The sequence below is a fragment of the Sciurus vulgaris genome, assembly GCF_902686455.1.
Source record: "Sciurus vulgaris genome assembly, chromosome: 2".
NCBI lineage: Eukaryota > Metazoa > Chordata > Mammalia > Rodentia > Sciuridae > Sciurus > Sciurus vulgaris.
Window position 1 is genome coordinate 91367440 of NC_136462.1, and position 20311 is coordinate 91387750.

Sequence of the window (20311 nt, forward strand, 5' to 3'; positions counted from 1 at the left end):
CCCTGCTGTGTGTCCTTTTGTACACAACTCATGGAGTTTCCTATTTGCACTGAGGAGTTAAGTTTCCATTTAGGCCTCCCACATGGGGCCAGAAGGATGCTCCTTGAAGTCTCAAGTCACTTTTGACTCCTTTTTATTGTCCCAGTACCTGCAAGAGTAACTGGCAGGCAATAATTATTTGCAAGCTGGAATGGAACCACAGTTGGCAAGGAAGTGATGGGAAGGGAGGGTTTCAGGGAGGAGGGAGTGGTCTGCAGTGCCAAATGCTGAGAACAATCGAGTAAGATAAGGCCTGTGAAGGGTTGGTGGCATTTGGCTCCGTGGAGGACATTGGTGACCTTGGGGAGAAGTGTTTTCTTAGGGATGTAGGGACAGAAAACATGTACTAAATGTGTGGGCCACTGCCGGGAAGGAGATGGGGAGACAGGAGCAAGGGATGCTGAGGTTGGAGGGATTGTTTATCTTTTCTAGTTAATCGTGCTTCTAGGCAGAGACCTGGGGACCTGAGAGAAAGCCTTCCAGACCTTTGCAGGACATTGTGTTTGCTCCTGTCAGAGCTGATGACACTTTCATCATTTCAGTATCTAAGTCACTGTTTAATTTCTCATAAATTAAAATCTCTCCATGTTCCCTCCATGCAACTAAAACCCAAGTAAGTTCTGGGAACAGAGAGACTATTTACAGGCTGCTGGCACAAAGTAGGTGCTCTGTGATGCCAGCTGCCTTTTCTTCCTCTTAGTTTCCCGAAAAACATCTGGGCTTGAAGCAGCCAGGGACAGTGTGAGATAGTACTCCATTAGTGGATAACATGGCTTCATGCAAATAGGGGAGACCTCACCACAAGTGGGGGGACCTGGGAGTAGGGTACAAAGCCATCTGAGGTGGCATGTTGTGGAGACAGCCTGCTCCACCCCCAGCAGTGGTGAGGAGGGGTCCTGGAGGGAGAAAAAAATTATGGGAGCCAGGTCCAGGATGAGGGCAGGATGCCAGTTTTGCATCCACAGACAACAAATGCAGATGAATTGACAACTTTTACTGACATGGCCATTTTATTCTGTGTTCAAATAATACAATGATTTTATTAACTTCATTTTACATGTTATGATGTATCCAAGGCATGGCTGATTTCACCTTACGACAGTGTGCTTGGTGCTTGGTGTGTTCTGATCGCTGGGGAGCCTGTTCCCTATGACTATAAGGGAAGAATCAGGGCAGCCACCAGCTCTGGTGGAGGGCAGGGTGACATTTCAGGTTAGCTCACCTGGGTGGGGACCAGTTTTGCAGGTCTAAAAGCCCAGTTTATCAGTGACTCAAGAGAGTCAATGAATTCATGCTTTCCAAGCTTATGGGAGAGAGTGGCATAAATCCACACTCCAAACTTTAACACACATAGGAGTCATCTGGGCGGGTGGGGGTGGGGCTGAGTCTCCTTGCAATGCAGGTTCCATTCCGGTTTTGTGGGTCGGGCCCATGAGTCTGCATTTCTAACCAACACCCCACCACACTGAGTAACAAGGATGTAAATGGGACCCCAATTTTTTCTAAACTTCAGGTACCTGTTACTGCTTATTTCCCAACAACTAAAGGACTGTTTAGCATGGATGCCCAGAAAGAGGGCTGTGCCTTTCAGGCTGGCTGGGCTTCACTTGGACCACAGGCCTCTCTGTCCTTCCCGCTTCACCTTCTATCAGCCTGGGTATCTCAGAGGCTCAGCTTGTACTTTCTTCAGCAAAGTCCGCAGCCTGCAGGGGTTCTGTTGGTTCCATTGATAGAGCTGCTCTGTGTCCCAGGAACTTGGTGGGAAGCCATCTCTCAGAATGAGTTCTCTCTCCTCACCTTTCTGAGCTCATCCTTGCCAGTTTTGTTCTGAGTCAGTCTCTAAGAACTAGGATGTCCTGATTGGGGTGTTTACATGATAAATAAGAGGAATCACTTAGAAATAAATAATCCCATCTGGAAACCAGGGTGATACTGAGGTAAGAGCTGAGAGGCGCTGCTGGGGTAGGTTCGTCAGTGAGCATCCGCCACACTGGCCAGCATGGCCCACCTGCAGCAACTTACCTGTGGCCTGCCCAGACCTCTCCCAACTGCATCCCAGATCCTTGTCTGTGAGTCTGAGCTGCAGACTCGTATTTGCCTGGCATTTCATTGGAATTGGATGCTTTGCCTGGTGTGGATCATGTGTATACCACTAGCTCAGGGCTCTGGGTGGCTGGACAGGTGCCACTGACATGGGTCACCTCCTTGGCTTTGTCACAGTACAGACCAGGATGTCTCTAGCACTTCATCTAGAGACACCTGGCCAAGCTTCTAGCTTCAGGTTTTCTATTAATACCCTGATTCCTAAAAGTAAAAAAATCACAAAATATTGTTGATGATAAAAATAATAAGAATGCAATTATTACCTTAAATTTTTAAAAAGGGTTTTCCTAGAGAAACCCAGAGTACTCCTTAGTCTTCCTATGCATTCCCCTAGGCCTGCCATGGGAGGAGGAAGAGGAGTTAGAGAGGGGAGGGCTGCCAGACCTTCACCTCCAGCTGAGTCTGAAATTTCTTGGGAACCAGCCAGTTCCTGCTCTCTACACTCGAGGTGTGTGTGGGAGCCTGTAGCCACCAGATCCCCTTCCCTGCAGGAAAGTGGTAAAAGAAATTCCCAGGAGCTTAAGACCCCAATATGGCTCCTGGTTATTTTCCTTTGTTTCTCTCCCCTTTTTAAGGTGTTAATTTTTTGACAGAAAGCCCAGGCCAGCCTGCCTGCACCCCTGGCCAGAGAGCCCAGCTACCTGCATGGGCCGCATAGCCCATGCAGACATGGGATGGATGGGCTGCCTGGGGCTTAGGAAGGACACTGGTCCTTCAGGCGTTTCTTCCTTTCCACGGCCAGCCTCAGAGCCTGAAGGAGCTTGTCTTTGTTATTCAGGATGTTGTACTCAGAGAGCTTCACCAGTTTGTCAAAGGCAGCCTCCGTATAGGTCAGTTCCTTGGTGGCATAGGGGGAGTGTGGGCCATAAATGTCCACCTGGCCTTGTTCCAGCTCCTCCGGGCTCCTCTCCACACCTGGTGCAGCAGAAGGACTCACTGTAGACTCTTAATACCTTAGGTTGTAAGGACTTGTTTCCATTTCCTCCCCTCTGGCCCACCCTACACATGCTGACAGACACACCTGCATGAAAACATGCACGTGCACACACACTCCCATGCACAGCTGCACCCTCTAAGCTTTTTGGGTCATAGGGTGCAGATTACCCATTTTAGGACTCTCTTAGCACCAAACAGTGCCAGGCACATAGTTGGATGTCAATAAATGTTGAAAGACTGAAAGAGTGGGAGATGACATTGGCAGCCCTCCCATTCAGGGGTGGGATGGGAGGGGCTCTTTTCTTCCTTGCCAAAGTCAAGGTTGGCTCAGACTGGAGCTGAGCCAGCCTTCCTGGTTAGTGCTTCCACCAGTCTAAAGACAAGAGCCAGCAGGGGCTGGGGACAGAGTGCAGACAAAGGCTGCTTACCTGGAGCCTTGTACTTCTGGAAGGTGTCATTGATGAGTGGGAAGAAAGCCACGATGGGGGCACCGGGCTCCTGGGGATGCTCCATCAGGTAGCACTCCTTGAGACTGCTGTCGTCATCCTGGAGTTCGTAACCAGGGAAGGGGATGTTCTGCGTGGTGCAGTACTCGCAGGTTTGTTTCAGGGGCTGGAATATCATCAGAGGACATGTTTGAGATTGGAGGGCTGGGGATGGATAAGACATACAGAGTCTGTGGATTCAGCTTCCCAACTTCCCCAGCTAACAATTCCAGTCCCCAACTGATTGCCCAGTTTGTGGTATTTTTAGAAAAAAATCAGGTCAGAACAAAAAGCCTGAGGTAGTAGGTTGGTGCAATGCAGCTATGAGCTCCTTCCCCAGTTGAAATGAACAGAAGCCCTCTTGATGATGTTTTACCCGAACACAGACCTGGGTAGACATGGATGGCAGACTGGAGCTGGCCATGTACAGCTATGGCTGGCCAGGCTCCTGTGGACATACATGGATTTTGGAACTGACAAGTGTCAGAGGCTTGGACTCTGAAAAGTGAGGCAGCAGAAAGAGCATAGGACTTAGTTCTGCACCTCTTAAATGGCTCTCTTTCTGTGTGACCTTGAGCAAGCTGCTTACCCTCCCTATGACTCAGTTTCCTCATCTGTAACATTGGGATAAAAGCAGCTGTGACATCTACCTTAAAGAGCTGTGTAAGGACCTGATGAGATCATGTGCAGGGAAGTGCACTGTCACTTATTTACAAACAATTGAGGCCTCTGAGGTATGGCACTGCTTCCTGGACCCCAGGGCTTAGGGGAAGCCTTGCTGGTCACACTTGCCTTCGTCTGGGACCCTGCACAGTAGTTGAGGTGGATGATGAGGTCGGCTTTCCTCTCTGGCCTGAGGAGGGGTGGGTAGCTGGAGTTGACAAAGAAAGCGGTATCCAGCAGGCACAGGTGTTTTGCAAACTCTGTCAGTTGGTTTGGGAAGTGGTCCAGCACCGTGTCTGAAAGCCAAACCTTCTGGTTACCAAAATGCCTGGTTCCCAGGTGTCAGCCAAGGGTGGGGCTTCTAGCGTGGACAGAGTGCCCTGCCTGGAGCCTCCTTCCCCTCAGCCTGGGCTTCCAGCCTTTCCCCTTCTGTCCAGCTTAACATTGAGTCCTACAGCTCCTCTTTTTGGGCTGATAAAATGGTATTTAGCAAATCTTGGTTATGCACAGAAAACCCACTATGATCCAGTCATAGAACTTGTGGAGTAGCAGGATCTTAAGACTATCCTATAAATTAGCCATGGGCCCAGAGCCCACTTTCCCTTCTGCCCTAGACTGTGAGAACAAGGATTCATAGGCCAAACTCAGGCAGCCATTGTGCTCCGAGGTCAAATAAAATACCAAAGAAGGTAGAAAGTCAACCTTAGAGCCTTACAGTGGGAGGAGGTGCCGAGTAAAAGGTACCAGAGCATAGTTTAAGGTCTGGCTCTGCTACTTACCCCGTGGGGTTTCTGAGTTGGGCCACCCCTGCCCAACTCCAATGGGACACCACTCACCCAGAGCACAACTGCAGAAAATAAGGGCCCATGCTTCTCCATGTGTATAATGGGCCCAGTTTCTCCTGCTGGAATTGTGTAGATTCTGTGCAGTTGTACAATTAATTAAATAGCACACCACCCCTGCTGGCACTCACATACTCCATGCTGGGTGATACTGCCAAAGGTGGACTTTCCATGGCAGGGTCACCTGTTGTCTACCTGATGATGGTGGCCAGAGGAGTCTTCTCATTCTTTCTCCATGGCAGCCTCAATATCCACTTCTCCCTCTTCCCAACAGACCCAGCCCTGGAGAAGCACCAGGTGGGGGTACCTTTCCACATGGAGAACTGGCTGTTCTGGAGGTAGTCAGTGTGTAGCTGCAGCCCAAACAGGAAGTTGTGGAATTCAGACACGAAGGGCCGATGGGTGAGGATGTCTCGGAAAGTATCGGATAGCCAAGACCCTGGAACTGCTACTGTGGTCTCCAGGATGTCGGCAGCACATTTGGGGATTTCAGGCAGGAGCGGCTCATCTTCTATAAGGGAGAGGGATGGAAGGCAGGTCACAAGAGTTGGGGTCCCAGATTGCCCAGGCAAAGCACCACCTGGCCCTGGGGCACGTCACTGTAAGTGCAGCTCATACCTTCCTTGCCAGCTTTCAAGGCTCTGGCCCCAGAACCAGGAGGACCCAGCAGAGAGGAATGGAACAGGGACAGATGGTGGAGAGGGAGGATGGGCAACCAATAATGAGGTACCAGGGAGGACAGAGTCCAGATGAGCAACCTTTAACTGTGCTCACAGATCCCTTCTCTCATCAGCTTTCCTGGGCACCAGATGTGTCCTTCTGGGCCTTGGCAGAGGTGTCACCTATAATCACCCTGCCTGGTGGGTGACAGTCTAGCCCAGCTACTTTCTCTGGGCCATAGGGACAATCTGGAAATATGTGGCAGGCATATGGTCCTTGGCTCATGGTCCAGGTCCCCTCCCCCCAATCATAAGGGGAAACCAGTGGGTTACTCACCAATGTCATGTACCTTCTTCCTCGTCCACCTGTGGAAAAATTCCTCTGAGGTGTGGGACAGATTCCAGGCATCGAGCAGGTTCAGGGAGAAGATGCTGCTCCACAAACCTACGGAAGCAGAGCAGCCGTGAGCAGCTCTCTCCAGCAGCCTCATAGTCCTGACGGTTCTGCCTTGGCCTTGATTCCTCCTCAGGCCAGACTGCTCAGTAGGTAGGACAGACTTTGGTTTCCTTTTGCCCTGGTACAGCTCCTCAGCTCTTTCCCCTCCCCTCAGTGCAGGCAGCAGCAAGGCACATTCCCAGCAGGGGCTGGACACTGACAAGTGCAGCTTTGAGTGCAAGTCCAGGTTCACCGCTTGGATCGGTTCACATGGCTAAAGCATTTACGATATGATGAGCATTTGATATATGTAATGCTATTTCTTATTAAACAAATGTAACATTAAGAAAACTTGTATTAAATTTCTCATATGTATTGACCCATTGGGGTCCTCTACAAAGTAGGTTTTACTTTTTATTTTTTTATACTAAATATTGAACCTAGGGCCTTGCACATGCTGGGTAAGCTCTCTGCCACTAAGCTACATCCTGACCCTTTTTTATTTTATTTTGAAACAGGGTCTCAATAAGCTGCCCAGACTGGCCTCTACTTGAAATCTTCCTTCCTCAGCCTCCCAAGTAGCTGGGATTCTAGGCACAGTCACCATGCCTAGCTAGATAGGTTTTACTCTTAAACCCAATTCACAGATAAGAAAACTGAGGTTCAGAGAGGTTAGGTAATTTAGCCCACTTCCCACAGCCAAAAAATGAAGAACAGAGTTCAGCTCTATTGTTTTAACTACAGCTTTTGGAACCACCTGACCGATAGCATAGATATTTAGGGGAAGAAGAGGCCACTGTGGGTTGGGGGCTTCTGGGTGGGCTTCACAGAAGAGATGGGGCTTGGATTAGAACCCCGCCAGTCTTTCTGGGCCTAATGGGCTACAGAGAGATCAAGACAGTCCTGGAGGCTGGTGTGGGTGTAGGTTCAGAAACCCCTCCTGGGATAAGGCAGTGTCAGGAGGCCACTTGCCCAAGGGCTAACCAGGCCAGTACTGGGGCAAAATCCTTCCTGTCATTCATTCCTCTGTACAGAGGCAAGTCCTGCCCAGTATGGGGTGGGTGCCCAGGGGAGTCCCCCAGCCAGGAGTCACCTAGCATGTAGCACATCCGCGACTCAGGGATCCTCCTCATCAGCCGCCCCATGAAGAACTCTGAGCCGAAGAGCTCCGTAGGGATGAAGGCCCCGTACTTCTGCAGGCCCACCTCATAAGGGGAGAACTCGCACCATTCTGCGCATGAAACGACAGAGGAGGGTGTCAGTCTCAGGTCACCGAGACACTCCCACATAGCCCAGCCCTTCCACCTGCCAACCAGCCGCGGCTTCCTGGCCTTGAGGGTGCCTGGAACTGGGAGGCTGCAGTTCTCCTATGGAGCACATGGGGGCGCCCGCCACCGGCTTATGCAGACTGGGTCAGGTTTTTTTGCAAACTGTTGGCCTGGCTCTTTTGCTCCCCCCACCGGCTCCCGCAATGGGGATTGAACCCAGGAGCATTCTACCACTCAACTACATCCCTAGTCCTTCAAAAATTGTTATTTTGAGACAGTCTCATTAAGTTGTCCAGGCTGTGATCCTCTTGCTTCAGCCTCCAGAGTAGCTGGGAGTCTAGCAGGCACCACCATGCCTGGCTCTCTATTTTTCCTCAAAGCCAGATAAGAGAGGACCAAAACTGACCCTGCTGCAGAGCAGGTCTCCATGGTCCTTCCCTCTAGGTAGCTTAAGAAATGTCTTGAACTCTTTCCCTTCTCCTACCTATTTTCCTCTGACTCATCAGATGAACACCGGTAAGCTAAGGGTTTCTGGCCACAAGCTCCACCCATGGGACAGGGCAGATGGGGAAGCTAAGCTCATTTTTTCTGCTCTTGGCACAATTTTTTGATGTGGGTTGGCAAAGTGTGTATGTTTGGGGAGGGTAGCGATTGGGGAATGGACCTTGGAGAAAATAGGTGCCTTTGACAGCCAAGAAGATACCCTATCCTAAATCACTAGCCACCAGTGTTACCTCTGAAATCCTGGTTGCTTACATCATCCTTGACATTGATGGTGAGGTAGATGGGCAGGGGGTTCTGGCCCCGGCACAAAGCAGCACGCTGCTCTGATAGTTTGCAATCATTTCTCTGTGGGGAAATGAAATGGTTAAGAAGAAGCAGCAGACAAGCAACTCCCCCGACCACTGAACACACACACACACACACACACACACACACACACACACACACACATATCTGCCTGGGGAGGAGCAATCACTCAGCAGCCCTTTCCTGGATCCCAGGTCCACCAGGCTGTTGTGTAAGCTGCAAATGACATCAGTCAAACCTGTTTGTTTTGTGTGTTTGTTTGTTTGTATTGGGGAGTGAACTCAGGGATGCTTTACCACTGAGTTACATCCTAGCTCTTTTTATTTTTTATTTTGAGACAGGGTCTCGCTAAGTTGTGAGGCTGGTCTCGAACTTGTTATCTTCCTGCCTCAGCCTCCCAAATTGCTGGGATTACAGGTCTGCAATACCACACTGGCTTAAACCTGGCTCAAATCCATTGGAGAACATACGCCACCTCCTTGGGCTATCCACAGCCCAGACTGCAGACAGGGCAGTGGCCAGATCTGCAGTTTAGGGATATCCCTCAGAGCCCCAATATCTTCCTCCAATCTCAAGGGCCAGATGATGATGAGGTAAGGGTGAGAGAGCCCCCACTGTCCCTCTTATTTCCATCATCTTCCATCTCAGTGGAAACTGAGAAGCTCCAGGTTCAGCTTGGCACATCGGCCTCCCTCATAAAACATGGGAGGAGAAAATGTGTCTTTTCTTTTCCTTTTTAACAGAAGTCTTAGAAATCTGGGTATTACATAGTGGTCAAGGCCCCTTAAAGTCCTCAGAAGGTTGTGCCATGTTAATCAGAGTGGCAAGCCCTGCAGATCAGCCTGGGCCACAGGCCACCTCCCAAAGTGAATCAATCAGTGCGGATGAGGCAGAGTTGAGGGTCTAGAGGCCCAGGCTCTGATGCCGAGCCAAGCAGCTGCCTGCTCAATGAATGTCCCTGGGATGGAAAATACATGTGAGGCCCAATGACTCCTGGGTCTCCTTTGAAGGAAAATGGAGTGCCTGTCACAATTGGGCACATAGATCTGATGCCATAGAGCTGACTGTCCTGCAGACTCAGAGAAGATCCTAGTCCACTCTCATTGTCAAAAGGGCTAGAGGCGGGCTGGGACTGGGCTCAGTGGTAATGTGCCCACCTAACACGTGTGAGGCACTGGGTTCGATCCTCAGCACCACATAAAAATAAATAAATAAAATAAAGTCATTGTGTCCATCTACAACAAAAAATATTTTTAAAAAATAAAAATAAAAGGGCTGCAGTGAAAGGGGCTCTTGCATTGGTCAGAGTGGAAGAGCAGAGGCAATTCTAGTTTTGCTTACTGGAGGCCCACAGCTCTTCTCTACACTGAACTCTCAAAATACTTATATTTATGGCCTTGAAAACTTTGGTGCTTTCCTCCTTATCTCACAGGTTACTAACTGTTGTTAAAATATTAACCACTTAGTGTTGTGATCCCCCTTAAGGAAGAGTGCAGAGCAGGGTCACATGCAACTCCAGCTTGCCTGAATCCCAAAATCAATCCCTTAGCTTCTGCTTTCCCTGCTCCATCAGGAGGTCAGGTTAGATGAGGGATTTTCAAAGGGGCAGGGATGGGATCTATCAAAAGCAATGAGTAAGAAGCCATGTCTGATTCTTTTCTGAATCCCCAATGGCCAGCCCAGTTCCTAGCATGCAGGAGGTAATAATTTAGTTGCATGAATGAATGAATGAATGAATGAATGAATGAATATTGAAGATGAAGGTCAAGCCATCCTTGGTTGTTCAAATTATCTGATTTTCTAGAAGAGGAAATCTACTAGAAAATAATTTGCTGCTTCTGGAAACTTCTGATTTGAATTAAGAATTTCCCAGACATCTTTGGGAGTGGCATCAAGAGCTGAGGACCTGGACAGAGGTTAGGTGGGAAGCTCTGCCAATCAACAGGCCAAAGGTTCCTCCATTGGGCCAGTGCAGCCTGAAGGGTCCAAGTATGAGTGGAGCTCACCATGATGTCCAGGATCACAACATCCCTTGGGGATCTGCCTGCTCTGCCATTTCTCACATGATTCTCACAGCAGCTGCATCCTAACACAAGCTGGTTCTCTTGTTGAGCACACATTGCTCGGATCATTGTATCTCAGAGCAGGAAGGAATCTGGGTAGGCTCATTCCCTGTGTGGAGCCATGAGAATGAGACCTGCAAAGCTCCAAGTGCTGACTGTATTATTGAAGAAAGACCCCAGCTGCTGTGCTCTGAAATCCAAGGCAGAATTTGTGCTGAGACCATGCTGCCTATGACCAAGCAAAACAGGGATATGAGGCAGGCCCATTCTTAGGGACACAGGGTACCTCACACAGACAATTTTGGCCAAAGGATCTCCTAAGGGACTTGCTGAAACGTCCTAGACCATCCAGCAGTTTGGGTGCTTCCATTTGATTTTTCCTCCTGTCTCCTCCACTTAGAGCCAAACTTCCATCATGGTTGGCAGTTCTCTAGTCCTGCCCAGCTCCCTCCCCATTTTCTCCCACATCTTGGCATGGCTTTCAAAGTTCATGTTGCTTCTATGCAGGGTACACCTGACCTGCTCCCAACACAAGGGTCTCAATCATTCTCTAAAGGGGCTGGGGGAGGATGATCCCACCCTCCATCACGCTTGTCAGCACCTCATGATTCTTACATTCTAAGCACGCACCTGCAGGTCTGACCTAACTGGTACAGAGGTGGAAGTTCAGATCCCTTGCTGAAAAAAGAGAACCCCGCATTAGTCGGGACAGGGTGGGGCCCAGTAGAAGCTGAATGCCTACCTCATCCCCAAGACAGGCCTCAATCAGAAGGCCCCAGAAGTCTGTAAAAGTGACCCTGTAGCCTTCCTGGCTGCGCTGCCGAAGTTCCTCCTGGAATCTGCAAAGCTGGTCTGGGAACAGGGAAGGCATCTTGTCTTTGACTGCATGTCTCCGGGCCTCAAAGATAGCAGGCTCCAGGTTTTTGGAGGACCACTCAGGGTCACTGTACAAAGTAGCCATAGTCCTGGAAAGAGACAGGTATGACTGATAGAGCTGACCCAGCTCTGGTCTGATCAACCCTGGATCCAGGCAGGAGAGAAAATGGGTGGGTCATTGGGAATCTCAAACCTGCCAGGAGAGGCGCCTGGAAGAAAGGGGTGAGATAGGGCCTGGTAGGAGGGAGGGTAAACATTATTACTCATAACCAAAGTTGCTACTATCTCCCAAAGCCCACTGTGTGCTGGGTATAGAATATTGGTTGAAATGAGGATTTGGACCCAGACCTTTCTGGATTCAAAACAAGGCTCTACCATTCATTTGCTGTGTTATCTTAGACAAACTATTTAACCACAGTTTATCTGTGGAATGGGGAGAATTGTGATAATTGTACCCAGCTCATAGAGTTCTTGGGAAGATTGCATGAGTTAACAGAGTGTAAATGTTGGAGCAGTGCCTGGCACAAAGCCAGTGCTGGGAACATCTACTGAACCCAGGTTTCGCTGATTTCAGATCCCAAGTTCTTTTGACCATTGCGTTCACTTCCACAATGTTGATACTGGCTAAAGATGCATTTCCCCTTCTTTTTCTTAATCTCTATGTGGATCCTGGGGGCAACAAAACTAACATAGCCTGGGTCTGGCCTGTCTGCTGCTCTTGGCCTTGAGCCAGTGTTTCTATGACAGGACAGGAAAGGGCCCCTGCTTTTTCTGTACCTGAGAACTTTCCTGTTTAAGGTGGACCTTGTCTGTGGCTGCAGTTATGTGAATGGTGGCCTCTTTCATCACAGAACTTGTTCCATGGAAAATGGAAGTTGGTCACATTACTTTGACAAAAATCACTCCGCTTTCCATAAGGTTTGCTTTGTTACTTTAAGACTTTCAAAAGGCCTCTGAAATCCATTGCCAATGGTCATTTTAAAAAGACTATTTCTCATGTTTTCCCCAGGTTAGGAGACCTTCCACCCTCCCACCCTCATCCTGGCTGGGCCTGAGTTTTCCCCATTACCTGCCTGTCCCACAATAGTCCAGGGATATACAGGTGCCCCTTGACCTTACTGGAAACAAGTTATCTTTTTAGCCTACTACCCAGGAGCAGCTCTTTACCATGGGGATTAAGAATGTGGGGTTCACAACCTAGATGCCCTTCAATTGATGAGTGGATAAAGAAACTGTGGTATATATATACAATGGAATATTACTCAGCCATAAAGAATGATAAAATTATGGCATTTGCAGGCAAATGGATGAAATTGGAGAATATCATGCTAAGTGAGATAAGCCAATCTCAAAAAGCCAAAGGACGAATGATATCGCTAATAAGTGGAGGATGACACATAATGCGGGGGAGGGAAGGGTTAGTGTTAGGGTTAGAGTTAGGGTTAGGGAGGGGGGCAAGTATGGAGGAAGGAAGTACTGTATAGAGGGTAAAGAGGGGTGGGAGGGGTGGGGGGAAGGGAAAAAATAACAGAATGAATCAAACAACATTACTCTATGTAAATTTATGATTACACAAATGGTATGCCTTTACGCCATGTACAAACAGAGAAACAACATGTATCCCATTTGTTTACAATAAAAAAAAAAGAGAAAAAAAAAAAAAAAGAATGTGGGGTTCAAATTCTAGGTCTACAATTTATTAGCTGAGTGACCTCAGGCAAATTGCTTTGTTTCTCGGGATGTAAAATAATGCTGGAAAATTTATGGTTGGCTCTACTTATCCACAGGTTCCTCATCTGCAGGTTTAACAAACTGTGGATCAAAAATATTTGGGGAAAAATGACTCTGTGTTGAACCTGTATTGACTTTTTTCCCATTTTCATTATTCTTTAAATAAGATAACAACTATTTATACTGTATTAGGTATTATAAACAATCTAGAGATGATTGAAAGTATAGAGAGGATTGTGTAGTTTATATACAAATACTATGTGATTTTGTAAAAGGAACTTGAACATCAGTTCTTTCTGGAATCTGGAGAGGAATTCTGGAGAGAAGGGTCCTGAAACCAATTCCTCTCAGATTCTGAGGGACCACTATGCGTGGCTCAGAAGCCATACTGATAACGAGTAGCCATGCCTTTTATTCCATCTGGGTTGAAGTCTTGGGCCCCTGATGAGAGGATACAGTGCGAGGAGAGCCCTTGATTTCTCAGGGCCAGTTCACATCCACTTGCTCAGGTGAGAGTTACGTGGAGCTCCTCCAACATAAAAAGCACAGAATGGGATCTCACGGGTTCCCAGGTTTACCAGTCACCCACAAAATAAGATGCAGCCCTGGCTGAGAGGCCTGGAGTAGTCACAGTCCCCTGCCATTCTGAACCAGGGCCACACAATGACTTTGGTGAGCCCCCTCCCACTATTGAAAATATTAAAAAGCTAATGTTATGACTGTGTTGTTTAAAGACAAATATATTGTTATTTACTAAAACATTTTATTTAATCTAGAAGTTCATTTTTTTCCTTGTTATTAAAAAAAATAATAATAACACATTGTTATGATTTCCTGACAGTTCTGGAGGCCCCAGGCATGGTGTTTTCTGAGTTAGTTAGCCTTTTCTGCCTCCTGTTGGGGAGCCCAGTGCTCACTCACCTTGCTTTCCAGCAGAGATGGGGAGGTGGGAGTCTGAGGCAGGGCCCTGGCCTCCCCTCTCACACAGGGCAGAAGAATGGGCTGGGAGCTGGCTGAGGGGGTCGGGGTAGGAAGTCACAGCAGCTAGGCCAGCTCCACCCACCCCAGGAGACTTGGCACAGCACCAAGAGGGCATCTGTATCTCTCATCAGGAAGGAAGTGGTACCAGGAATCATCCTTGGTCCCATGTTCCTGGGCTCCTGCCACAGCCCCAAGAAAATAGAACTGCCAGTAATGGCCAATGTATACAGTGGCTCTGTGTGTAGTACTGGGAGAACCTCTTGCCACAGCCATGAGGTCAGTACTATTGTTATCCCCACTTTATAGATACAGAAACCGAGTCACTGAGGAGTTAAGCTGCATGCCTGAAGCTACACAGCTGCATGAGGTAGAGTTTCCCTGGTGTCTTGAGTCACTGTCACTGGGGCAGGAGTGGGTAGAGCTTTACCAGAAATCCCAGGCCAGCCTGTTTGCTGCTTGCTCTGGGGTCCACTGGACAGTGGCTCCCAGCACCTTACCAGGTGGCCCCAGACAGGCCGGTGATGTAACTGGCACAGTTCAGGAGGTTCAGCTTCTGCAGCCCCAGCAGGTGGCCATACATGGAGGTCATGGATCTTGCTCCACCCCCAGTGGCCATGATGGCTATCAGCGGTACCTGGGGGCATAGAGGCAGACTGCTGGGGGGGCTCCAGGGGCAAAGCTGATCGGAGAGGACTTGGAATGACAGATGGCAGCTTGAAGGAATGGTGGAGGAGGGGGTCTCAGGGTAAAAGCCAGAGCAGGGGGCTGGGGCAGCAGGGAGAGACCTGAAAAGTGCCTTTCACAGTTGGGCCATGTGGTAGATCTAGAATTAGAACTGAGCTCCAAACACAGTGACCCAGTAAAGAGCTTTGACACCTAAAGCCACATCTGGAAGAGGTTTTAGCACTCTTAATCCAGACTTCAGTTAACATATGATAAAACTGGGGTCCAGGGCAGTGGATATGATTCCTTAATGGTGACAAATCAATATCTTCTGAAGGTGGATGTGATCTTAGGGCATCAGGTCCAGGCTTGGTACATGGTACATGCTCAGTCTCTCCTGTGTTTGTAAGAGCAAGAGGAGTACATGTCTAGTGTCAGAAGCACTGGGTGGTCACTTCTGGTTTGACCTGGGTTTAAGATGACTTTGGTGTGTTTTTCTCTAAAGATGGGAAGAAGAAGGGGCTTTTGGCCCAATCTCCATTTCCATTTGGGTGGGGACTATAAGATCCTCCAACCAGCTGAAGTCCAATCACAAGCCCTCCTTGGGCTCCATGTGGTCTTCTTGTGCACCGTGCTTAGTCTCAGAAGTTAGATATTTGGAAGACTAACCAGCTGCCCAGGATAGTGTGGGTCCCAGTGCACAAAGGGGAGGTGACAACGGACTCTGACGTAGGTACCACTCTCTGCCTTCATGGGAGAAAGCAACTGGCCCTGGGAGTAATGTTGCTTGTCTCCAGCTTCCTATAGTTGTTATTTCTGGGAGGTATCTGCATGTGCATATCTGAGAAGACAGAGAACTGAAGGATGAAGCACCCCGGGCCCTTTGGGCAGGGATGTGGCATGCATGAGGTGGAGCTTTAAATGTTTCCTGGCTGGGGCAAGGCAGTCATTTTGCATCTGGGTTAATAAGACACCCTTAGTTACCTCAGGACTCAGTGCATGAGAGGAGCAGAGCAGCTGGAGCCTCTTCCTTCTCTTTCTACTCTAATAACTGACAAACATCCAGCATGTTCTCCCTGGGCACCAGAATTTTAGTCATAGGGGCAATGATGAAGGGGAAGCAGGGTCTTAGCCAATCTGGAGCAGGGAAGAGCTGGGATGGCTGGTAGGGTATGAAGTTAGAAGGACCAGCTTAGTCTGGAGTGGCCCTGAGCCCAGGCCAGCAGCCTCTGCTTACCCACCTCGTCCTCGGGCAGGTCCTCCTCTAGCTGCAGCACCTGCTTCAGTGCCTCGGCCACTACCAGCTTCCGCTTCTGCAGAAACTCCAGCTCTTCCTGGCACAGGCTGAAGCCCAGCCGCACATCCAGTGTGTCAGGGCTGTGGGAGAGAGGATCCTGGCTGAGTGGGCCTGTAGCCTCACCTTCAAGGGACTTTATGGTCACAGAACCCAGGCTTGAAGCCCAGTCTGTCATCTACCACTTTTGTGAGTTTGCCCCCCACCAATCTGTAAAATGGGGCTTAACTCCCAGCACCATCTTCAGCATTTAATGAAATAACAAATGTAAAGCCTCAAAGACTTAGCTGGCATGCTGTGAGCTGGTGCTTGACAAAAGATAAATGTTGGTACATGTATTAGAAACTCTTTGAATGCCCTGCCTCATCAGCAGGCTCTAGAAAGTTCAGAAAGGCATCCCCCAGGTGCCTTCTATAGTCCAAGACCAGACATGGGTGATGGGGGCCCTGAGATCCTTTTGGCAAATATCCTTGGACAAGGCTCTATCGTGTGAACTCTTCTGAGCTCCAAAAACAAGTTCCCTCTTCCTACAGAGCTCCCATTCTTTACTAAGCCTTTCCTGCTCATAGAAGCATAATTTCCCTGTGCATTTGTGTAACTGAAAAAAATTTGTCACATCCCTGATTTCAGAAGGTCATTCCCACAGGTCCTCCAGGCAGGTGGGGCAGGAGCTGCCATGACATGCTCAATGCTTGCCCTCTGTGTCAGTGGCATCCCTGCCCTGAACAAGTCCAGGCTTTTGTTCTGGCATCCAAGACCCTACCTGACCTGTCCAAGCTCACTTTAAGCTACCTGCTGGAAAGGACCCATCAGGCTTTCAGAGACTCAGGAACAGCTCAACTTCTAAGCCTTCCCCCTCACCAGAAGTATTCTCCCTTTGCCCACTCACACTTCCTACATCCACTAAGGACCAGTGCCCCAGAGACGTGAGGTGAATGGACCTTGGCGGTTTCCAACCCAAAACCAGCAATGTTGTTTCACTAACAAAGCCACATCTCCTTGAAGGCAGGGCTTAAGAGCTCTCCTGTCACATTTTCTAGCATAGGCCTGCAGATACAGCTTGAAGGAAATAACTCTTCACTGGGCTCACAAGAAATATTGATAATCTAATGATGATAATAGCAACAATAACATTAGCTGATATTTGCTAGCATCCCACTGAGCAAATAGATAACAGAGCACTTCACATGTCCTACTTCACTGGATACAAAAAAGTGATCAGATTTACAGATGAGGAAAACTTAGGGAGGTCAAATAACTTGTGCAAGGACAAATAGCTAATTAAACTATAAATAGAAATTATGACCAGTTGCTTTTTTATTTTTGTTTTATTGTAGTACTGGGGTTTGAAATCAGGGTTTTGTATATACTAGGTAAGTGCTCTACTGCTGAGCAACACCCCCAGCTCCCTTTTATTTTTATTTTTGAGACAGGATCTTGCTAAATTGCCTAGGCTAGCCTTGAACTTGTGACCCTTTTGTTTCAGCCTCTTGAGTAACTGGGATTACAGGCATGTACCACTGTGCCCAGCTGGTCACTTGATTTTCAACAAGGTTGCCAAGGCAATTCAATGGGGGAAAAATAATATTTTCAACAAATGATGCCGGGACAATTGGATATCTGCATGCAAAAGAACGGAATTGGATTTCCTCATTCTATATACAAAGATTAACTAAATATAATAGAGTGTAGACCTAGATATGAGAGCCAAAACTATAAAAGTCTTAGAAGAACACAGAAGTAAATCCTTGTGAACTTGACTAGGTAATGATTCTTATATATGACATCAAAACCATAAGCAAAAAAAGAGAAAACAAATGACTTCGTCAAAATTAACATTGTTTTTCAAAGGACACCGTCAAGATTGTAAAAAGAGTCAGGTATGGTGGTGTATGCCTGTAATCCCAGCTACTCTGGAGGCTGACCGGTGGATCACAAGTTTGAGACCAGCTTGGACAACTCAGTGAGACTCTGTCTCAAAATAAAAATTCAAAAAAGGGGTTGGGGGTATAGCTCAGTAGTAGAGTGCTTACCTAGCATACACAAAGCCCTGGGTTCAGTCTTCGTTGCACAAAAGAAAAAAAGAATGTGAAAAGACAACCCACGGAATATACAAAGAATTTTTACAACTTAACAATAACAAGACAAATAGTTCACCTAAAAAGTAAACAACGGATTAGAATAGATAGGTCTTCAAAGCAAGAGACACAGATGGACAATAAACCCATGAAAGATGTTCAACATCATTAGCCATCAGGGAAATGCAAATGGAAACCACAATGAAATAGCATTCCATACCTACTATTATGAATAAGTTAGAGGAAAGGACAGAAAAAGGGTACTCTACCAGGGCGCGGACTTCATGTGTAATTCACAATTCTCACCCTGAGGAGCAAAAGATGAGAAGCTTGTCAGGGATGACAATGTAGATTTCATTGATCCCAGCCAAAGAGGTGGAGCCTCCCAATGCCCACCCCTTGGTTCGCCTCAGCACGCATGCATGTGACATGTATGCGTGTACACACGTGTACACACAGGTGTGTGCTCTGGCCCCATTCCCCTCTTTTGGATGTGATCCTTCCCACCAACTTCACACGCTCTCTGGCTCCCACTGTAGTTTATCAACACTCCATAAGACCTCTCTGTCCTGCCTGAGACCCTACATGTCACCTTCCCCCACTGTGTCCTAGGATCTCTCCATTTCCCTGCCACAGGAGCTCCAGACTGAGCCATCCAGGGGTCCCTTCCCAGACCTAAGCCCTCACCACAGGTAGGGTCTCCGCCTGGCCATCGGAAAAGCAGTCGAGGGGCTGGCAGACAGGGCCATTCTTGGGTGTGCAGCAGCAGCAAACCTGGAAGGATGGGCAGGCTCTGTGAGGGGCCCGGGGCTCCTCTGTGAGCCCCCACCTGCCCCAGGCCCCTCCCTCACCCCCACTGGGGCTGCCTTGTACCCCACAATTCCAGTGACTCTTGGGCACCTCCACATGCAACTGGGGCTGGAAATACTTGGGGTAGTGAAAGCAGGCAGGGTTTGGGCAGCTGGGCTCCTGGCAAAGAGAGATGCGCTGGGTGTTCTCGAAGGATTCCGTCACCTTCACCAGGAGGCCTTTCACCATGAGAGAGGACAAGAGGTGAGACCCTCAGGAAGCTTCCTACCACCCCCCACTTGACCCAGTCAAAAGCCCATCTGGAGATGCCCAGGAAACTGGAATGCCCCATTCTGTCTGTGGGGCGGGACCTGGAACTGCATTTTAACAAGGCTCATGAGTGATGCTGACAAATGTTGTCACCAAAAAACCCTTCGAGGTGCTGAGAGAGTCCTCAGGACTAATTTGCTTTGCTCTGCTTTGCCAGAAGATCTCCCCGTGTCACCTGCCCACTGCAGAGAATGCAGGCCCTCACCACACTGTCAGTTTGGGCACAAAGGCTTACCACCACCATCACCCCCTGCCCCCATGTGTGTGTCTCTCTCTCTCTCTGCTGTCTTCTGGGACAGGGTGGGAAACTTGCAAGGGCAAGATGGCAGTGGGGTGGAGAGCCATACTGGTGGATCTGCCAGTTCCCTTCCAGCTGTTAAATGCTGTGAACTGTGACTTGGCTAGAGGAGGGGGCTCAGCTAGAGGGGACCTGAGGGTTGTCAGTGGCTGCCCACCCCAGGTGCTGACCACGGTATGAGACCTAGGCACAGAGGGCAGCATTGTGACTCAGGCCCAGGGCATTTGGCAGGCCTGGGAACTCCCAGGGTTATGGGGGCACCCCTTATAGAGCAGGTTGGGGAAGGTAGGGGTTCATGGCCCTGAGGGTGAGGATGCAATAATTTTGAGGAGTGTTGGCCAAGCCAGTTCAAGCCCATGGGAACCCTGGACCAGGCCAGGTGTTGTTGACCCGGCTCAAAAGCAACCTTCCTCCTCCAGCAGGCAGGATAGCTGAAACACTCACTTTTTTTACTCTTCCTCCGCCTCCTGGATTCTGCATGAACCTCCAGGCAGGAGACTTGCCGGGACTGAAACAAAGCAAGGAAGGTCACTGGGACTCTGAGCATAAGCCACCTCCTGGCTCTCTCACATAGAAAGAAGGAGATGAAGACTAAGTGGATAAAAGCTGTGTTGGTTGACCTCAGGCTGACACTGGAAATGCTGGATGTGCTGATTACAATTTGTGTGTGTGTGTGCGCGTGTGTGTGCGTGCGTGTGTGTGTGTGTGTGTGTGTGACTAAGCCACATCCCCACCCTTTTTTATTTTTTATTTTGAGATAGAACCTCGCTAATTTGCTGAGGGTCTTGCTGAGTTGCTGTGATTGGCCTGGAACTTGCCATCCTCCTGCCTGAGCCTCCTGAGTTGCTGATATTATATGTGTATGCCACTGCAACCACATTTTTAACCCAATCAAGGCATGCCTTCTCACTGAGAGATAGGATATTAGAAATTAAGTTGTCCTAAAACTCTAGGATGCTTGGTCACA

General features: G+C 48.7%; 1 protein-coding gene across 4 annotated transcripts in view; it reads right to left on the minus strand.

Moving 5' to 3' along the window:
- Positions 1-1359: 1359 nt before the first annotated feature.
- Positions 1360-20311, minus strand: part of PLA2G4E (phospholipase A2 group IVE) — a 66138-nt gene continuing 47186 nt past the window's right edge. For 2 of the 4 annotated variants that reach the window (XM_079126602.1, XM_079126603.1), the window contains exons 7-20: positions 19789-19852; positions 18801-18955; positions 18615-18701; positions 18197-18234; positions 15797-15932; positions 14390-14526; positions 11047-11269; positions 8166-8280; positions 7257-7394; positions 6065-6172; positions 5376-5579; positions 4356-4522; positions 3507-3690; positions 1360-3057 (exon numbers count right to left, since the gene is read on the minus strand). In XM_079126602.1, coding sequence (XP_078982728.1) covers positions 2837-3057; positions 3507-3690; positions 4356-4522; positions 5376-5579; positions 6065-6172; positions 7257-7394; positions 8166-8280; positions 11047-11269; positions 14390-14526; positions 15797-15932; positions 18197-18234; positions 18615-18701; positions 18801-18955; positions 19789-19852 — 1977 coding nt within the window. In that variant the 3' untranslated portion in view covers positions 1360-2836. Of the gene's footprint in view, positions 3058-3506; positions 4523-5375; positions 5580-6064; positions 6173-7256; positions 7395-8165; positions 8281-11046; positions 11270-14389; positions 14527-15796; positions 15933-18196; positions 18235-18614; positions 18702-18800; positions 18956-19788; positions 19853-20311 lie in introns of those variants that run through there. The other 2 variants (XM_079126600.1, XM_079126601.1) reach the window with 2 other exon arrangements.